We start from the raw sequence: 21,768 nt of genomic DNA, 5'->3' as shown, positions 1-21,768 counted from the left end.
CAGAGTTGCCTTCTTTGTCAAGGCATGAAGAGGCGAAGCAATTTCAGCAAAGTACCGTATGTACCGCCTGTAATAGGAACACAATCCTAGAAAGCTGCGTACATCATGCACGGTCCTCAAATCTGGCCAATTAAGAATTGCTTCCATCTTTACTGGATCCATACGGACTCCATGCTTAGACACAATATGCCCCAAGAAATGTATTTCCTGCAAAAAGAACTCACTCTTCTTGCCATTAACAACCAACCTATGGTTTCTGAATTCTGCAAACACAATGGCCAAATGCCTTCTATGCTCTTCCTCAGTTTGTGAATGCACAATCATATCATCAAAGAATGTGCCCACAAACTCTCTCTGAGGCCTGAAAATCCTGTCCATCATTCTGTTAAATGTGGCAGGTGCATTTGTCAATCCAAAGGGCATAACCAAGAACTCATACAATCCAAACGTGGTTCGGAATGCTGTCTTATGCACATCCTCGGGTCTAATTCGTATCTGATGATACCCGCTTTTCAAGTCAATACGACTAAAGACTGTGGAGCCCTGTAAGCGGTCCAAAATGTCATCGATCCTCGGTATGGGGAATTGATTCTTGATGGTATTCTTGTTCAATGCCCTGTAATCAATACACATGCGCCAAGAACCATCCTTCTTCTGCACTAAGAGCACAGGTGAGCAAAAGGGTGATGAGCTAGGCTGTATCAACCCTTTATTCAAAAGCTCCTGCACCTGACTCATAATCTCTTCTTGTTGGGCTGTACTAACACGGTACGACGGTCTATTCGGTGGAGTACTACCAGGAATTAGATCAATGGCATGATCTTCTGGCCTCTCAGGAGGAAGTTCTCCTGGCAATGATTCGGAAAAACAATCTTGGAACCCACATAAGAAATCAGTCTTGTCCTTATCTAACATAGACAAATTAGACTTAGACTCATCATCTTGTGCATCCTTTACATAAATCAAGTACACAGAAAGATGCTTTTTCATTACTGATGAAATCGCCGAAGCGGATACAATAGGAACAGATTCCCCTTTGAGTTTTACATCCAATACATGTTCTTTCCCTCTATGAGTCAAAGTGATTTTCCTATTGTGAGTATCCACCACCGCATGTACTCCGTGGCACCATGGCATCCCCAACAAAACATCACAGCCATCAAGTGGCATGATAAATAACTCTTCACTGTCCACATAACCCTGCAAATGAAGCCGAAGCTTCCCAATGATAGGAGTAACGGGTTCTGCATACCCTGGACAAGCCATATTAGCCTCATGTAACGGCCCCATCTCCTCTGCGCAAATCCCCAATCGGCCAGCCAAATCTGGTGAAATGAAGTTGGCTCTAGCACCTGTGTCAAAGAATATCAAGGCATTCTGATCTCTCACTTTGCCCCATGCCCTGCACAACTCTGTCTCTTCACCACCTGGCTGTTCCCCCACAAGATCAGGAACTAACCCCGCAGAAGGTTTTGGTTTCTTTGACTTGGGCTCTCCTTTATTATCAGAGTCCTTTTGGGACTTTCTCTTGGGACAATTGAATGACATATGCCCCTCTTCAGTACAGTAAAAACATTTCCGAGCATCTCTCAAAGCCTGTCTTTCCTCAGAAGTCCTCTTGGGCATTGGCAACTTCTTATACTTCGTCTCTGAAGACCCTTAGGATCACGTGAAGCATGCCCAGATTTTTCAGCTTTCTTGCTCAAGTTCTTACTGCCTTTAAACCCAGATGATCCTCCAGTGAGTAACGCATTAGCTATCATAGCATTTTCAATCATCTGTGACATGTTCGTTACTCTTGTCTTGATACAATAATCTCGCACCTCTTTGGGCAGCCCACAACAATACTTCTCTACCTACTCAAACAATGGCACTGCACGATAAGAAGTCACTGGGAGTAAAGCTTCCCAAAACTTCTTATTGTAATCTTCCAAATTTTCACACTTTGAAGCATCCAACTTGTGCCATGCGGTCATAACATCCACCTCAAATGTAGATGTGAGCCATACGGAAGAGAAAACTTGTTTAAATTGTACCCAAGTGGTGGGTGCTATGCTTTGCAAAAGAAGAGTAGACCACCACTGCAAAGCATTGCCCTTGAGAAAAACATTAGAGGACTCTCTGTAATTCCCACCAGAAAAAGCAGCATCAAACTGCTGTAAAAAGGTAAGTGCTTTCAATTTATCTTTGGCCCCACTGAATTTATCAAACTTCGCTGCAGCTCCCCTTTCCTTGTAATCCTTCGCCTTTCCCATAGGCATTAGATTATCATATGGAAGTGGCTTCGCAAGATTGCTGCCCCCAACATTCATGCCCATCATTGGGTCAACATTTCCCATTCCCATTCCCACACCAGGCATACCATACATTCCAGCCATGTTTCCAAACATTCCATTATGCATACCTGGCTGCATACTACCAAACATATTGCCTTGCATTCCAGGTTGCATGCCCCCAAACATATTTCCTTGCATACCGGACTGCATACCACCATACATATTCCCCTGCATACCAGGCTGAAAATTAGCTCCAAAAGGCCCGTGCATACCCATGCCTCCCTGAGGGTAACCCCCAGTCATGGATTGGAACACCGAGCCACCACCAAAATAACCTGGATGCATATTCTGCTAAGAAATTGATGGCTGTCCAAAGAAGGAACTCTGTGAGTTTGCTCCATAAGCATGCTGCATGTTCGGAAACTGGCCAAGAGATGGTTCCTGTGGGATGGCACCACTATGACCCTATGGAAGATTCTTAGAACGAACCTTCTTCTTCTTTTTCTTGGGCTCTGTGCCGGATCTCATAAATTCACCAAATCTCTCACTCTGAGTGAGCTGCATAAATACATCCATAACACTAGCCAAACGATCTTTGAACCGAGCATCATCATCCTCTTTACCATGTACATCCTCTGGCTGTGTTACATCCTCATAAGGCTCAACATCTGCAGCCTGTTCTCCTGCATAAATATCCTCAGATACATCTCTCTCAAGAGAAGTCTCTTGCTCTTCCTCTTCATGATAGAAGTACTCATCCTCTGTATCAGACATGTTTACTGAATTTTTCAGCGATGGCTTTCTTCGAGGCAACCACGAGCTCACCCCCTTCAGAAAGTTGATGATTGGTCCCGGCAACGGAACCTTGAAACCGGCCTCTGGTAGAAACCAAAGTGCGGTGGACTAGCAGTCACCCGTCCACTTGTAGTCTAGATATGAAAGTAAAATAGATTGGAGCTAGAGTGCCCAAATCTGAAAACAAAGCGACACCTGTTGGCCCCAAAGCTTGGCGCCCTTTGCGGTATTTCTTTATTCAATTTCAAAAGTATGAAAGGCTGAGTACACCAAAATCAGCCAAGAGAGTACACCTGTATGTCCAATCTGACAGCCCACAATACCTCTTAGCACAGAGGATTCACACACACAGATCTGTGTCTCAAAACAACACACTGTGCCTCCCTCTATTCAGCCAAGACCACTAAGCAGGGCAGCCATGAGCATACATCTGGCATATCTCAAGCACATGATTTAACATCTCAGCTCATACATACATTCACTGTTCAACCTCTGTCTCTACCCTTTTCAATCTGCCATACCCCTCCTCTCACAAGGGGCCAGATAGATCAAATCTGCAACAGACATAAGGCAATAGAAAGAGAGATAGATGAACAGATGCGGAGCTTACCAAAATCACCTCGTGGATCTGCACTTGAGGAAGTAGTTGTACCAGTCTCTACTTGCACACTTGTTTCAACAGCTTTGAATCACGCGTGTGGGAGTACCTGTCTGTACCTTCATCTCAGCATCCACTTCAGTGTTGTAACCAACTGTGCAGACCTGAAAATCTGTACTGCATCAATCCGTACAGCCTCTGCACACATGTCAGAATCTGTCCGTACAGAATTGTACGACCAGTTTTGCTGTCGCCTGAGGATTCTGGTGCGCCTGCTCTCAGTTGTACCCGATTGTACCTGCTGTACAGTTCTGTACCTGCAGTACAGCCACCAGACAACAGTCGTACGGCTGTACCTGCTGTACGGCTTCTGTCAGAACCTGCAGCTCCTGTGTCTGCTCAGCAATTCAGCGCCGCCTGCACCAATAGAGAAATCTGCAACAAAGTACAGTAGCCGTACTGTACTAGCAGTCGTACAGGGCTGTACGGATGCTGTACGGCCAGTTCCAGCACACAGAAAATCAGCAGCAGCACCCTACTCAGCAGTCGACTAGTTCTCCTCTCTTGCTTTTCCACGCTTTCCAACAACAGCACGTATGCTTCACGTTTTCTTCCAAAAAGAAGAGAGAGAGTGTAGAGAGAGAGGCATGCACTCCAAAAGTGGAGTTGCGCCCTCCCCATAATAATCCTAGGGCCCCAACTTTAATTGTTATTAAAGTTCCCTAGGGGCCACTAAGGCCTAGGGGCAACTTTCAATAAAACATTAAAATTTTAATGTTCTAGTTCCCCCCTTCACACCTAGGGATGTCCACACATCATTAACTCTGTCCGGGCACCCCCCATGTGAATCATTCAATATTTTGACTCAGCAACCACCATGCCCACACTTGTGCTGTTCCATTTTCACAGGGCCATGACAAGTGAGGCCACTTGTCTCACTTTGATCCACTTTCTTTTCACATGTCCCAATCTAAGAGATGGGTTCTTCCATAATCTTTACCTTTAAAAATATCCCAACGGGTAGACCTTCTGCCAAATGTGCCTTGGCATGTCCCCCCATTTGCTCAATTCCAGACATAATGATGCGAATGGAATTTCCATCCAAGTTGAGCCAAAAATAGTAACCCACCCAGATTTTAGAAGTGTGATCCTTTGTATTCTAGGATAATCCCCCATTCCCAAAGCTTGTACTTCCCAAATATTTAGATGTCCTGGAGTCCACCAAACCCCTTTCATACTCCCCAGCTTCTTAAAAGTTTTCCACAACTTTAAGTTTCAAGCCATATATCCAAGATATAATCATGTGTCATCAAGTGGGCGAGAGGAGACAGTTTCATAAATCCAATATAACTGAACGAATCCATGTCCCAGACAAATGGGTGAGACTAAATAAGTCTCCATAATAACAACATCAAAATCATGTCCCAAATAAATGGGCAGGACAAAATAGTCCCATAAGTCTAGATATCATAGTCATGTCCCAAGTAAATGGGCGAGACAAACAGTCCCATAAGTCCAGATTACATAACCATGTCCCAAAATAAATGGGCGAAGACAAAACGGTCCCATAAATCCAAATCAGATTTCATGCTCGAAGAGTATATCCAAACAAATAAGTGTTGGTGTCATATCCACCAACTCAAAGGAGAAATCTCATTCCCCAATCACCACTGTCACGTCAAAACTCATGCTACTCTCCACTGGCTTCCATGCTTACACATGAAAACACCAGGCCGAGAAATAGAACACCGATTGACCGTGCATGCAGATGTAGAACGTCCACCGGATTTGTGCGCAAACATCAAGTCTCCAACATACTAGATTCCAGTCCACTAACACTTGGCATAAAAATAGTCCCCTGCCAACAAGGTGTCAGTCCACATGACCCTTAGCGTAGACATAAGTCTCCCGCGAACCAGGCGTCATGTCCACTCTACCACTTGCACTCCGTGTTGGTACTTTGACCACACACCTTGAAAGAGAGACGGGCTTAGGTGTAAAACATAAGATAAGAATCACTCATCACAGGAATAGATATCCTGGTGCTCCATAGGCATTTCTACTACACATAGTTTATAGGCAATTCGGCTGCCACAAGAAAATCTCAATCCATGAGATAGCCATGAGTTTCATAAGTCCAATGCATCCCAAATAAAGGGAGCCAAAAACATAATCCATCCCAATAGAGAGCCATAAACAATGTTTCCCTAAAACCATCTCAAGGCAAACAACAACACACTATTCTCCTTGTACAAGCATACAAGGGTAAGTGAATATCAAAAGCACTTCATAATAAGTAACAAAAGATCCAACTTTGCAAACTCAAAGTATATTTAGCTTTTATTTTCTTGATTCGATGCTGTGACATGAGGGTTATGAACCCACCATGCCAACCAAAAGATATTTTCCCATATCGGTTGCCTTCGAGCTTAATAATAAGATCCATAAATCAGGCATAAATAGCCAATTCCATATAGACGAGAATACGGGCAATAAAGCCAATTCCACGATTCCAAAATAGATTCTGAAAAATCATAAATTAGATTGTCTTTTGCACACGCCTTGATGCATGATTGCTCCCTTAAGTGGATAGGCTGGGAGTATTTAACTACACTAATAGCCAGTCTTTATACCCCAACAAGATCGTCTTCACACAAGAGTGTGAAAGAGTCAATGCTCTGGTACCATGTAACTTCCGGGGTTTCGCAAAACACTTATGACTATTGATGCAATTAAACATTGAAATTGGCCACAACCTTAAACATATGCCACTTAATCCACAAAACTCTAAAAGAGAGATGCGCACGGCTGACACTACATAGAGACTGGAATAGGCCGACACCCCCCCCCCCCCCCCACTTTGAGTATTTTATTACCCAAGGAGAATAATATCATGTACAAGCTTTGAGGGCCTTACTCTCCCCACGGGAGATGCCGGATTATCCATATACAAATGCCATAACATGGCCCAACACGAGACAACCATAAAATTCAACCGGAACACCAGCTGTAGAAATGCCGAGCCAACAATATAATCCATATACCTCTCCATGTGGGTACTAATTCTTCCCCAAAAATCACAGGTTTCATGCAATAGAGCTGGTTCAGCCGGTATAGCAACAACCTGGGCTGATACAACAAGAACAATGGCTGGTACAACAAGTATAGTGGTTGGTACAGCAAGTACAACAAGTATAGTGGTTGGTACAGCAAGTCCAAGGGTTGGTGCAACTAGTATAGAGACTTCAATATTTCTTCGCGGCGATGGAAGCCTCCAAAACAATCCCCAACAGCGGTATACTTCATGGGAAGCCTTCAAGAGAGAGAGAAAGAGAGTAGCCATCATTAGGGCACCCTGTACCCGTGGTAGAGGCTAGTGTGTAGCAAGAGAGCCTCTCTTAATGAAGAGGGAGGGCTCCAATTTATAGATTTGGGCCTCCCATGAGCTAAAATGGCAAGAGAAGGTTATAATGACAAGTGGAGAGCCACACAATAGCTGAAGCGACAAGTATGAGACCACTTGTCTCACTTTGATCCACTTTCTGACAAGTGTGAGGCCACTTGTCTCACTTCGATCCACTTTTGCCACATGTCTCAATCTAAGAGATGGGTTCTCACATAATCTTTACCTTTAAAAATATTCCAACGGGTAGACCTCCTACCAAATGTGCTTTCGCATGTCCCCCCATTTTCTCAATTCCAGACGTAATGACGTGAACGGAGTCGGGCCAAAAATAGTAACCCTCCTAGATTTTAGGAGTGTGATCCTTTGTATTCCAAGATAATCCCCCATTACCAAAGCTTGTACTTTCCAATGTCCTAGAGTCCACCAGACTGTTGGGGTAAAGGCACTATGCCCACCCTTATAGTGTGTACAAGCCCATAAGTTATAGTACATAGTACACTTAGTACTTTTAATGTACTAAGTGCACTATGTGTACTAGTGCAATATACATGTGTGATAGGGGAGTCACACACTCACTCTTGGTGAGTTGACTTATCCCCACAACTCTCTCTCTCCCTTGTTCTCTCTGTGTATGTCTCCCACATGAATTAACCTAACCCTAATTCTTCCTTCTCCCACACAACTGGTATCAGAGCACTGGTTTTGTTCTCGAGTGCTGAATCACTGGCTTGTAGGGGTTTCTTCTTCTATCACCTCTTTGACGCATGCAGGCAGCAGCTCGACTCTCCCATTCAGCAGCCTGTGTGTGAAGAGGCCAGAAGCGAACCACAAGGCAGCAGTCGCAGGCAGGTGGGTGGAAGGAGAAGGTGGCGGGCAGCCACTTCTGCGCTGAATCACACGCAAGGCTGCTGGGCGTGAGCGAGGACCCGTAGCGAGTCCCTATAGTCGCTAGTTTCGGTGAGCCGTGTAGCTCTGGCGGGCGGCGCTCAAGTTGGGTGACGTGGAGCGAAGGCAAGCTCGACACGCCTACGTGGACTATAGGTAGCCAACAGCCAATCAGAGACACGCATACGAAGTCGGAGGCGAGCTCGTAAGCAGGGTAGTGGTCCGCGTGAGTAGGCGACGTGGAGAAAGACAACATACGCATTCTCTGCAGGCCTGCGCTTCGACGGCTCTCACGTGTTCACATATGCGGATGATCCCGCCAGCCCAGGCTACCCATTGATGCAGCGGCTGCGCCAGGTATTGGTGGAGCATGGCATTAGGAATCCCGCCAACGAACAGATGAGGCCACGTCAGTCATGAGCAGAATCCCCATCTTCGAGGATGAGCTGGTGGTAGATGCAGCCATGTACAACTTCAGCACTGCAGGCACATCAGCAAGAAGTGCCCCCCCCACCTGCACAGAACAGCAGCATCATCATCACCCCCTTTTCCTGCAACAACAAAATTCAGCCTGCAAATTGAAGAAAAATCAGAAATTACAAGGTATTTTCCTCAATTTTTTTTTGGGATTTGCAATTGAGCAAGTACAATCAACAATTGAGCAGGTACAGGTGTCGAATTGCTCAATTTTGAGCAAAATTGGCAAAATTGGGTGACATTGGTCACAATCAGGATCAATTTGCAGGAAATTGGTCACAATCAGGATCAATTTGCAGGAAATTGGATGTCGAAATTTGGAGCTTTTGATGTAATTGTGCAATTAAGCACTCATACATGTTGTATGATGTGAGAAATCGCACATTTGGGCAAAATTGCAGCAAATTGTAGTGCAAATCAAGGGGCTTTTGTGCCGATTGGATTGATTTGCATGCAAGAAATCGCATTTGATGCTGTGGATAATGTGTTGATGCCTTACAAGCACTCAATGTGCCTGTAAATCAAGGGGCTTTCATGTATTTGATGTATATGTGGCCAGGGGGAAGCATCGTGATCACTCTGGATGCCTTCATGTGCGTCAATGTACCATGTATGATCAGAAATTGATCTTACATCAAGGGGCTTTTCAAGTTCGTATGCTTGTTGAGCTTGGCAAAGCAGCAGGCAAGACTTTTATGCCTTGAATCCTCAGAAATCAGCTTGCAGTCAAGGGGCTTTTGCCCAATTTCTGTTCGGAACTGTTGTATGCAGTGTTCGGGACTGTAAAAGTCTGATTTTCACTCATTTGGACAGCCAGGAGAGCATTTATTGCTATTGTACCACTGGTACAGATTTGGCACAGCTTTGTGCAAGTTTTGGCATGGCTGTACACTGTTTTGAGTGACCAAAAGGTTTAATTTCAGCTGCTGTACTTGCCGGTACAGGTTTGGTACATCATTGGTGAGCAATTGGTACTGTTGTACAGTACTTTGGAAGGGCAACAGAGCACATTTAAGGTGCTGTCCTAAATCTGCAGCAACCAGATTTTGGTGTTTTCATCACATACAGTGGGAGAAAAGTTGCATTCTTGCTTCCGCAGTGGGAGATAAAGCTTGGAAGAACAACTGTGAGCACTTTGTGTGCTTTTTGGTGCAGTGTTTGCACATTTTGCAAGGAGTCAGGCATTGACAGGTTGCATTTTGCTATGGCAACCAAGGTGAGAGCTCTTCATTGCTTCACATCAAGAAGCTTGAAGGCTCGCATAATTACGATATTTGGCAAACCCAGTGCTACAATGTGTTGCTCCAGAAAAAGCAGCACAAGCCTATCAAAGAAAGGGGTGTGATGCCCGCTTCTCTTACTGCTGAAGAGTGGGAAGATATGGATGAGCTGGCAAGATCTACTATCATGTTGTCTGTGTCAGACTCATTACTTTTCAGCATTCGTGAAGAGAAGACAGCTTGGGGAATGTGGCAGAGATTGCAGGACTTGTATGCCCAACAAAGTGCCTCAAGCAAAGTGTATTGGTTGAAGAAACTCATAGGTCTTCAGATGAAGGAAGGGGCGTCTATGACAGCCCATCTAAATGAGTTTAATGGTATTGTCAGCCAGGTCATTAATCAAAAGTTGGCAATGGACGATGAGTTCAAAGCCACTTTTCTGTTATGCACTTTGCCAGAGAGTTGGGACACATTCAGGACAGCCACTAGCAATTCGCATGCTATGCTGTCATATGCAGATGTTGAGGGTGCTCTTCTTCAAGAAGAGATGAACAGGAAAAACAACTCTGTTGGAAAGTCCAATGCAATGAATGCACGTGGGAGATCCCAACAAAGGGGTAAAAGCCAAGAACGGGGAAGGAGCAAGTCTCGCTCCAAAAAGGATTTGGAATGCCATTATTGTGGCAAGAAGGGACACATTAAAAAGCAATGCTACAAATGGAAAAATGATCAAAAAGAAAAGGGAAAAGGCAAAGACAAAGAGAAAGATGAAGCCAAAGATGTAAAGCCAAAGGGCAAAAGTGGAGTCAAGATTGAAGAAATCAATGTCACATGCAGGTGGCAGTGAGGATGAGGTCCTATTTACTTCTTCACTTGATGCCCATTCACTTCTTACAGGTGGTCATGGTATGCACTCATGGATCATTGATTCAGGTGCCTCCTTTCATGTCACAGGTTGCAGAGACTTGTTTGTCAGGTATACTGCTGGCAATGAAGGAGTGGTTTATTTGGGTGATAACCATGCATGCAAGATTCTTGGCAGAGGTGATGTGAAGCTTGTGTTTTCAGATGGCTCACAGCTTATGCTCCATGATGTCAGACATGTGCCTGAGATCAAGAAGAATCTGCTTTCTACTGGACAGCTTGATGATGCTGATTATGTTACCACATTTGGTAGTGGAAAGTGGAAAATTAGTAAGGGCTCACTGGTTGTTGCTAGAGGCTCTAAGGTGGACACTCTTTACTTTATGCATGCAGGTGTTTGTCACCATGCTAATGTAAATGCAACCGAGCTGCCGGAAATCTCTATGTGGCATAGCCGGTTGGGACACATGAGTGTCAAAGGAATGGAGCAATTGTCTCGTTTGGGTTACTTGCCTTCTCTAAAGTTTTCAAGTTTTCAGTTTTGTGAGCATTGTATATATGGTAGGCAACTACAGTGCCCCCACAAGAAAGCTCTTGGACAGAAAGATGCTCAGTTAGAGCTTGTGCATAGATGTATGTGAGATGCCTCAGCTTTCCTTGGGAGGGGCAAAATACTTTGTGTCTTTTATAGATGATGCCACACGCAAGGTGTGGGTTTATCCTCTTCGTTTGAAGAGTGATACATTCTCAGTGTTTGAGAAGTTTGTTGCTCTTGTTGAGAATCAAACTGGCAAAACACTGAAAGCTTTGCGTTCCGACAATGGTGGAGAGTACATGTCCAAACAGTTTCAGGACTTTTGTGATGCTAAAGGCATCAAGAGGGAGCTCTCTACTCCTTATGATCCTCCACAAAACGGGACAGCAGAGAGGATGAACACGACCATTCAGGAGAAGGTCCGTTCTATGTTGTCACATGCTGCATTACCTCATGGTTTTTGGGCTGAAGCTGTTATGACAGCCGTTCACCTTATAAATAGGTCACCTAACACGAGGCTTGGTGGGAAAGTGCCAGAGGAAGGATGGATAGGGAAGCCTCCGTCGTACAAGCACTTGAGAGTGTTTGGTTGCGTTGCGTACGTGCACATACGCAGGGAAATGCGCACCAAACTTGATCCTAAGTCTCACAAATGCATATTCCTAGGATATGGTGACAGAGGTGAAATGAGGTATAGACTTTGGGATCCCATGAATAGAAAGATCATACGCAGCAATGATGTCATTTTTGATGAAACGTGCATGTATAAGGAGCCTGCAAGGCAACAGGAGCCTAGCAGAGTCATCTTTGATGATGATGGACATCATGGACAACAACAAAGGGCTGTAAATCAGCCATTACAGCAGGAAAACCAGCCCTTAAATGGTGCTGAAAATGGTCCAAATGGACAGCCAGACATGGCAGAAGATATCCCTATGGATATACCACAGTTAGAGGAGATACCGGGCATGATATTTCAGCCTTATGGCATGGAACAGGAGCCACCAATGGGTGATATGCAGGCTGGACAGCAACCTGCAAATGATGGTCATTGGGTACGGAGGTCCACAAGACCCTCCAGAGCCCCTGACAGGTTTGTTCCAGGGGTTGACTACTTGATGCTCACTGACTGTGGGGAGCCCTCATGTTATAAGGAGGCTTTACAGAGGGCAGACAAAGCTCTATGGGAGCGTGCCATGAAGTCAGAGATGGATTCTCTGCACAAAAATGGAACATGGAAGTTAATGCATTTGCCTGCAGGCAAGAAAGTTTTGCCATGCAAGTGGGTATACAGGCTCAAAGTTGCACCAGATGCAAAGCCAAGATACAAAGCCAGGTTAGTGGCTAAGGGCTTCAAGCAGGAATATGGTGTGGACTTTGAGGAAATCTTCTCTCCAGTGGTCAAAATGACCACACTTAGAGCTGTGTTAGCTTTGGTTGCGCATGATGATCTGGACTTGATTCAGATGGATGTGAAGACTGCTTTTCTTCACGGTGATCTCCATGAGGAGATATATATGCAGCAGCCAGAGGGTTATGCAGTGAGTGGAAAGGAGAAGCTTGTATGCAAGCTGAAAAAGAGTCTTTATGGGCTCAAACAGGCACCAAGAGAATGGTATCATAAATTTGATACATTCATGAAATCTCAGAAATTCAGGAGAAGTGACATAGATCACTGCTTATACACCAAGAAAGCTTTGGATGGCAGTCTATTGATCCTCATCTTGTATGTTGATGATATGTTGATTGCCGGGAAATCTCGTAAAGAGATGGATGCCTTGAACCAGAGGCTGCATCAAACCTTTGATATGAAGGATTTGGGTGATGCAAATCACATTTTGGGTATGCGGATACTTCGGGATGGAAATCAGCATGTGTTGTATTTGTCTCAGAAGGAATACATTGGCAAAGTCTTGCAGAGGTTCAATATGGACGGGGGGAAGAAGGCTAGTACTCCTTTGCCTCCATATGTGAAACTCAGTGCTATGGACAGCCCATAGTCGGATAGAGACAGGGCTGATATGGCCAAGGTTCCGTATGCTTCAGCTTGTGGCAGTCTCATGTATGCCATGGTTGCTACTAGGCCGGACATTGCATTTGCAGTGGGAGTGGTTTCTAGATACATGGCCAACCCTGGCAAGAAGCATTGGGAAGCACTGAAAGGTGTCATGAGATACCTGAAGGGCACACAGGATATGTGCATATGTTTTGGCAAACAGGATGCATTAGTGCATGGTTACACGGATTCGGATTATGCCGGTCATCCAGATAACCAGAAGTCTACTACCGGTTATGTGTTTACATTCACAGGAGGTGCTGTGTCATGGATATCCAGGATGCAGAAGTGCACAGCCTTATCTACTACAGAGGCCGAGTATATTGCAGCCACAGAGGCTTGCAAGGAGGCATTATGGCTATCTCGGTTAGTGGTTGATTTGGGTTATACAGGGGATATTCCATTGTTGCATTGTGACAGTCAGAGTGCCATCCAGTTGGCAAAGAACCCTGTCTTTCATGCAAAGACGAAGCATGTGGATGTGAAGTATCACTTCATCAGAGAGGTGATAGAGAACAAGCAAATTCAGCTTGTTAAGATTCATACGGATGACAACCCGGCAGATCTGTTGACAAAGAGTTTGCCTCCGGAGCGGTTTGCTCATTGCAGACACTTGATGGGCATTGGATGAGGCCAGTTTCAGCCTTGATATGACCTTGTATATTATCATGTACATGCTGATTTTTTCTTTTTCTTCATTTAAGGGCACTTTGCCTTTAAGTGGGAGGTTGTTGGGGTAAAGGCACTATGCCCACCCTTATAGTGTGTACAAGCCCATAAGTTATAGTACATAGTACACTTAGTACTTTTAATGTACTAAGTGCACTATGTGTACTAGTGCAATATACATGTGTGATAGGGGAGTCACACACTCACTCTTGGTGAGTTGACTTATCCCCACAACTCTCTCTCTCCCTTGTTCTCTCTGTGTATGTCTCCCACATGAATTAACCTAACCCTAATTCTTCCTTCTCCCACACACAGACCCCTTTCATATGGGGAAATGTCTAGGCTGGTGACATGTGCCACAAATACACTCAAGCATAATGGTCTATCTGACCAACAAGAAGTGTGCCTACTTGCTAAACTGTCAACAATGGTCCAAATAGCATCATTGCCTTGCTAAGGATAAGGCAAATCCATGATAAAGTCCACTACAATATTTTTTTGGCAAGAAGTGTGCCTGCATCTAAAACTATCAACAATGGTCCAAATAGCATCATTGCCTTGCTGAGTAAGAGGCAAATCCATGATAAAGTCCATTGCACTACTTTCCCATGGCTATGAGGAAATAGGCAACGGCTAAAGCTAACCTGGAGCCTTTTGCCTATCAAACTTTACCTTTTGGCATGTGATACATGTATGTACATATGCTTCAATACCCTTGCGCATACTTGGCCAAAAGAAATAGAATTTAATCATGTGCGTAGTAGGTATTATAACTCTATGTCTTGCATAGGGAGGAGCATGGCACTCATCAATGACCTTTTTGCCTCATGTTTGACACAATTCATAGGCAGTTATCTTTCATGAGATAGTCATCTTTGATCACATACAAGGGGTATAGGGGTTTTACACAGTACACCATGCTAAGTGGGGAACAAGCCCCACTCCCTTTTCAAGAATTGAACAATCCACAAGCTTTTCCAAGCCAGGACCAATACAGTAAAATGAATACGATATCAAACAAGAGTGCTGACGTCAAGGTCGAGCTAAAGTCAGTGTCAAGGCACAAGATCTTTGATGCTGAGCTCACCACGAGGTTGACCCACAAGAGTCTCTACACCGGGCGAGTACCAATATCCAATGTCTGAATCAAGTCTGATGTTCACAAATACCCACAAGTGTTTCTACGTCAAAACTAGACAAAGAGAATTCCCAAAAGGTACACTCCAAGATGGTAGCTATAGGTCTGGACAAGAATTCAGCTCAAGGCGGCAGCTCTTCTCTTGGGTTGGTGCAGAGGTGGTAGGAGGTGGAGCAACGGCGATTTTCTTGATGGCGGTGCTGGAGGTTCTGCACAAGGGCAGCAGTGCTTGCTGCTAGCATGGCTAGTGCTACTAGCTCGGTTGCACTACTGGTGGGCGGCACACAGCTGAGAGAAAGAGAGGCAATAATGGGTGCTAATAGGCGGCGGCGGCGGCGGCGGCGGAAAACATGCAAAATAGGCGAATTTGGGTGGCGGAAAATGCCGGGGCGGAAGGCAACTCTAGGCGGCGGAGCTAGCGGAGCTGAGCTCTAGGCAGCGGCAGCAAGGGGCAGGTGTATCTAGGCCGGCAAAATTGCTAGTGGTTCAGCCGAAAAAGGCGGGGCTTGCAGACAAGGCTGAGGGTGAGGGTGGAGAGGGAGATTTTTATGATGATCAAACCTTTGAAGATGAGTCTCCCAAGATAGCTCTCCAAAATTTTGATGATTCTCCAAGAGGGTGCAAGCTTCTTTATATACTTGAAAAGGGGTCCTTTCTTTTGCCTTGCTTTGCTTTCACTTTATCTACTTGCTTTTGCTTTTTCTCATTTAAATATTCATAATAGCCAAAGTTCTTGATTTGTGCTTTTATAGCTTTAGGCTTTTTGGCCCTCAAGTTGCTTTTTGGAAAAGTGGCTTTTAGCTTTTTGATCCAGTTCGATGTCCTTTTTCCAATGGTGCCCTCAACTTTTGGTCAACATAGTTTGACTTTTTGCTTCTTCCTACTTTTTGACCAAGACTAGTGCTTTTTCCTGTCCCAACCAAAGGATCCCTTTTCCCATGTGTCCATCAACCTGTCCAAGTGTCCAGGCATGAGTTCCTGTCAGAATATGCAGCGGAAATGATAACCAAACTTGGGTTGACAAGAGCAAGTAGAGTGCAGAAAATAGACAGCACAAGAGAGACAGAGAAATAGGTGTGTAAACTCTTCTCTATACACAAGATCCCGCAGATAACTGAATGATAAAGTGGTGGGGAGCATGGGGCATATTTATATGCCCCATAGATGGGGTCGGCCAGTGCATGATGGCCCTCCACGACTGCATAAAGCAAGTCGGCCAGTAGAAAATCTCCACGCTTGCTGAATAGGTAGTCGGCCAGCCACACGACTGCTGAATGGACAGTCGGCCAGCCACCAGAGGCTCCTACCAACATCTGGCATCCATCCACACCACGAAAAAATGGGGAAAAGTGGGGAAAAAATACGGGGAGTGAGAAAAAATGATAAAACACCTATACAGGGCGGGCACACCCACAACAGAGGCCCTGGTGTATAAAAATAGACAGGAGATGACTTCTAACAGTTCCATCATGTGAAAAGAGGTCGGAGACAAGTTACAGCCTTCTTCTTAGTGAGCTCATGCAATGGAAAAGCAATCCATGCAAAGTGCCTGATAAAATGCTTGCAGTATGAACATAAACCCAAAAAACATCGTACTTCATGTACGAAAGATAGCTCAGGCCCATTTCAAATGGCTTCTATCTTCGTAGGATCCATATTGATGCCATCCTTAGATACAATGTGCCCCAAATAGTGAATCTCTAAGGAAAAATTCACTCTTCTTCGCATTGATAAAGAACTTGTGCTTACAAAGCTCTTCAAACACAATAGCCAAGTGTTGGCTATGTTCTTCCTCATTCTTGGAGAACACAAGATGTCATCAAAAAACACACCGGTGAATTTCCAATGCTCACGGAGAATGCAATCCATCATTCTCTTAAACATGGCCGGGGAATCCGTGAGTCCAAACAGCATAACCAATAACTCATACAAACCAACTGTTGTTATGAATGCTGTTTTGTGCACATCCTGTGGTGCCACATGGCAGCATGGTGAAATAGTGACTTCTTATGCCATCAAGGATGGGTTTCTGTTAATGCAAGACAGGTTGTGTGACAAAGGATTTCACATCTAAGGTGATGAAGGAATGTCATGCTCCTCCTTACATGGCTCATCTTGGTATTTTAGCCACAAATCAAGCCTTGGAAATGTATTTCTTTTGGCCAAGTATGAGAAGAGATCTTGAGCAATATATTAGGGAATGCCTGATCTATCATCAAAGGGTCAAGTTTGATCGGCAGAAACTAGCTGGACTTCTGCAGCCACTACCAATTCCCAACCAACCTTGGGAAAGTATTGCTACGGATTTCATTTTGATTTGCCAAAGTCAATTAATGAAAATCATGGAATATGGACCATAATTGACAGGTTCAATAAAAGCAGGCTCATTTTATTCCAATGAAGAAAACTATCAAGGCAGAGCATATGACTGAGTTATTCATCCAGCAAATCTTTAAGCATCATGAATTGCCACAATCCATTGTGGGAGACAGAGATCCGAGAACTACCAGTCTTTTCTGGAGGGCTCTCTTTGATAACATGGGTACGAAGCTAACTTTTTCTTCTTCTTATTATCCCCAAATAGATGGACAGAGCAAGATAGCAAGTCTCACCATCTTGGAGAAGTACAATGGGAGAAGTACAATGAGAGAAGTACCTACCATTGGTAGAATATGCTTACAATAACATAGTACACACTTCTATAGGTAAAGCTCCATTTGAGATCATCTATGGCAAGCCAGTCTTGTTACCTGTACTCTTAGAACCAAAGAAGAAATTTTCCACGCTGATTAATTCGTGCGAGATATGGTGTTTTCCATGTTTCTTGGCTAAAACTATATGTTGGACCAAAAGTTTTTGATGTTTCAGATGAACAGCAGCCAGACGTGGTAAACGAAGCAGAAGTCATCGAGCCTAAGCAGATCCTTCTTCATCGTTGGAAGCATGGTTCTGGTCGACGGATACGTCAATTCTATACGAAGTTCCGAGATCAAGGTATCCACGAAGCCATTTGGCTAGACAAGGAGTTCTTTCAAGAGTACCCCAAATTGTTAGCGGACTACTTGGAAGCCATGAACCTGCCGCCGCCAAGCTAAGCAGGAGGAAATGTCACATGCACTCTGCACTGTAGTGCATGGTGACAAGATGGCTCATCATCATCAATGCAACATTGTACATTATTAGTACCTTTTAGGATGATAATTGTCATATGCCATGACCCCATTGTAATCCTCAGTCCAGGATAAGTCAAGCACGAGCTACATAGGTCATTCTCAGCCTTAGACAGTCACTCAGTCAGTCCAAATCCCTTAACCCACTTGAAGAGATGCATTCATGCATGTAGAGTCAGTAGAAACCTTAGAGTTTTCATCAGGACATGTGTGCATTTATGCATAGCATTCATTCCATATGTATGTAGGTCATCTAGACCATTGCAAAAGCCTTCAAATATCATCTAGCAGTCAAAATAGCCCAACATATCATCCTTTCATTCATATCATAATTCAGTAATCAAGCATCAAGCGTTGGAGCCTTCAGCCTAAGAAGCATCAACGATTGAATATTCAGCATCTAGAGCACTTCAGCCCTCAGCGTTTTCAGCCATCGTTTCATCCTTCAGCAACTAGGAGCATCAACGCATGTGCAATCAGCATCCATCATCAAAACGCATCAGCATACAGCATTCAGCCTTCAGAATACCTTGCGTTTTCTGCATAGGAGCAGTTTTCAGCATACATATCTTCATCGTTTTGCTACAGCACTTTGGTGAAGGTAAAACTCAACATTCATATTCATTTCAGCATTCATTCACAGCCTAGAAACAGTCCCAATCAGCCCCTACCTCAACCTCAGATTTGCAACCTTCCCTCATTCCATTGGGAAGAGTGCATAGGCTCGAGATTGGTCATCATTGGTGCTTCTACAACCGTGTGCAGTTCAACCCGACTCTTGGTCTTCTGAGATCTCGCGTTTGGCTTATCGTCAGTCCACCGTCAGTCTCTTCAAAGTAATAAAGCAAATACTATTCCGATAACGGGATAGGGGGCCCTTCAGTGGGTAATTTGGGACCCCATACGGTGTACAGTTTCCATCTCTCTCTCTCTCTCAAATCTCTTAAAGTTTGAAGTCTTAAAGTGGATTGCTAAACTCGCGAAACTCAAGATACAAAAGACGGTGTGAGCATTTGTGTGACAGGATCCTCAAATTACGAATATTTCCACTGCATGTTACACCTCCGCATGGCACATTCTAGAGGAAAAGAAAACCCCAACACCCATCACCAAACCTCTCCTTTGGGAAGCTCATGCACAACACCTTCATGATGTCCTAGATCAGCCCACACCTCATATGTCCCACATCATCTATCCTCCTCAACACTGTAAACATCATAGGGTTCTATTAAAGTTGCATAATGGCAAGGTGAAAGATCATGAAGATCTACATGTGGAGAATTTCGCACATGGACATCATATATTAGCTTCTAGAATCCATTCTCACAGAACTCTTTAATAGAGCCCTATATGAAAGCTCCCCCCCCCCCCCCCCCCCCCGCCGGCCCAGACCACAAACACTCTTGTTCCCATCCCTAATGGAGGAAACCCCATGGATCCAAATAATTATAGGAATATTATGATTGGCCAAGAATCATGTAGTACTAGAGTCTGAGATCAGCTTCCTGGCAAAGAGGCTTGGACACACAGCATCAAGGCAAGCAGGCACCCTTCAAGGGAAGCTACTCCACACTTGATCACATCTTTACCCTATGGGCCATCATAGAGGGAGCAAGGGCACAGAAACAGCATGTATATTGCTGTTTGTAGATTTACGCAAAACCTTTGCCTCTGTACCTCAGTCCTGCTTGTTGAGATGTATATTATATTGCTGCTTTGTAGATTTACGCAAAATCTTTGACTCTGTATCTCAGTCCTGGAAGAGAGCTCCAAGTTCCACTAGACATGGCATGGGGCGTGTTGGTTTTATATGAGGCATTGACTGGCAGAGTGTGGGCAATAGGGGGTCTCTTTGGGGATAGATATCTACAACACTATTGGGGTCAAACAGGGCTGCCCACTCTCTACTGCAGTTGGTTTGTATATTGATGAGATCTCACTCTTTGTGGACAGATATGGGGATGCAGGCTCACAATTGGCTTAGGCAGTGGTGCACATTCTATTATATACAGATGGCATGATTATGATCTCAACCTCTGCAGAGTGGTTACTCAGACATTTCGATGCACTGCAGAGGTTTTGTGACGAGAGAGACCTCACAGTCAATCTCGGCATCGCCACCTTTGGGACTGTCTGACAGACAGCTCAGCAAGATGGCATCACGCTTTATTACCTGGAGGGCAGTTGGGTAGGCCATCGATAGCTCTCGCTAAGAGGAGGACAAAGGGAGCCTCACACTACAGTTCATTTGATGCAAAATTTCTACTACAACGCCTGTCATGTGCCACATGACCCCGTACACAAAAACACAAAGAAAAAGAACATCAAGACCATCTCAATTAGTCTTCTACAAACACTCCGCCCTTGCTGGATATGAGCACATGGCTTTTGTTTTTGAAAGTGTAATGTATTTATTTAGCAATAGGCGTTGAGAGCGACTGCAGCAATTGGGTTTTGAATATTGGGCATTTCCCAAACTCAAAAGCCTTACCGTCTACGGTCTGAGACAGAAGAAAACGTTGGGCCCGAAATTCATTAAATAATTGGATTGTATTTTCAATGAATTCAAATCATACACATTGAATAAATGTTTTATGAAGGAAGAGGGCAAAGAACACTTACTGTCAGCCCCTGCGGAGAAAATGCAACCCATTCTTCTACTCCTTGAGATGCTCTCTTTACATGGTCTAAGACCCTGCAGAAGCCCAAGAAACCCTAAGACTTTGCAGAACCCTCAAGGTGTTGCGGGGAATGAAAGGATTGACCTACGACTGCCTTCTACTGTGCCAGGGCTTATGTATTGTGTCAGATTTTCTGCACTGTCTGCACGGCCGTAGGGTTTTGGCAATACTGTTATACTCAATCACGGTGGATTGCGATAATGTTTCACTCAATCACGGTGGATCCTGATTTAATTTGTCCGCAATTAGGGCTTCTGACCACTTTCCGAGCTTCATTAATCAATCCATCAGAGAAAGGAGGAGGAGGAAGAGGGAAAGGGAGAAGGAGACGGTGAGAAGAAGAAAGGTCTCCATAGATTTTCTTGGCAATTTCCCTATTTTCCCGACTTCACTGTTCTCCATCTCGGAACCTAATAAATTAAAATATTCTTCCTTCACTTTTTTTTTTTAATGGACTTCACTTGTGGTGTTTTTTTTAATTGTAAACAATTAATCCTATTGGCAAAGAGGTGCCCCAAACAATTGTGGCCAAGAGCCACCATTGGTTTGCCAAGCAAAGCACCACAAGAGTGCCCACAACTTATCAATCCTCTTAAGTGCTAGGCTTCTCCACAAAGGGCCACCTTCAAAGTGCTCACAAAGGTCATCTTCAAATCTTCGACTTGCATTTGCACCCTTAATAATGCTTGCAAGTTTCAACTCTTTAGTTGACTATGCCAGTGTGGGGCCCACCTTGCGACGTTGGTTAATCAAGGTTGCATGGGTGAGGCAAATAAAAGTGCTATCACTGCAATACTTTAACTATCTATTGCATAGAAAAAATGTCCATAATGTATCAACATAAAAATACTGAAGATCTTTGTAAAAATTCACCAAAGTATCTCCTCAACTCCATGACCATGATCTTCAGACACTCCAAGAATGTATGTATACTGAGCTCAAACACTCCAAGACCACTATGTTAAGCCGGAGGAGCCCAACAAGTCTCGCAATCGACT

At 44.3% G+C, this 21,768-nt stretch overlaps 1 protein-coding gene across 2 annotated transcripts in view; it reads right to left on the bottom strand.

Moving 5' to 3' along the window:
• LOC147630712 (uncharacterized) overlaps positions 1 to 21,184 on the bottom strand; it is a 70,174-nt gene extending 48,990 nt beyond the window's left edge. The window contains exon 1 of one of the 2 annotated variants that reach the window (XM_086810683.1): positions 20,712 to 21,184. Coding sequence is in view for 1 of the 2 variants with exons in the window: in XM_086810682.1 (XP_086666808.1) it covers positions 20,712 to 20,742 (31 nt within the window). In the remaining variant the exon portion in view is untranslated. The remainder of the gene's footprint in view (positions 1 to 20,711) is intronic. The other variant, XM_086810682.1, reaches the window with a different exon arrangement.
• Positions 21,185 to 21,768: the final 584 nt, after the last annotated feature.

This window comes from Cibotium barometz, chromosome 16 (genome assembly GCF_041138505.1).
Source record: "Cibotium barometz isolate CiBa-2024 chromosome 16, ASM4113850v1, whole genome shotgun sequence".
In the NCBI taxonomy this organism is placed as follows: domain Eukaryota; kingdom Viridiplantae; phylum Streptophyta; class Polypodiopsida; order Cyatheales; family Cibotiaceae; genus Cibotium; species Cibotium barometz.
This window is presented reverse-complemented; position numbering and strand designations above follow the sequence as displayed.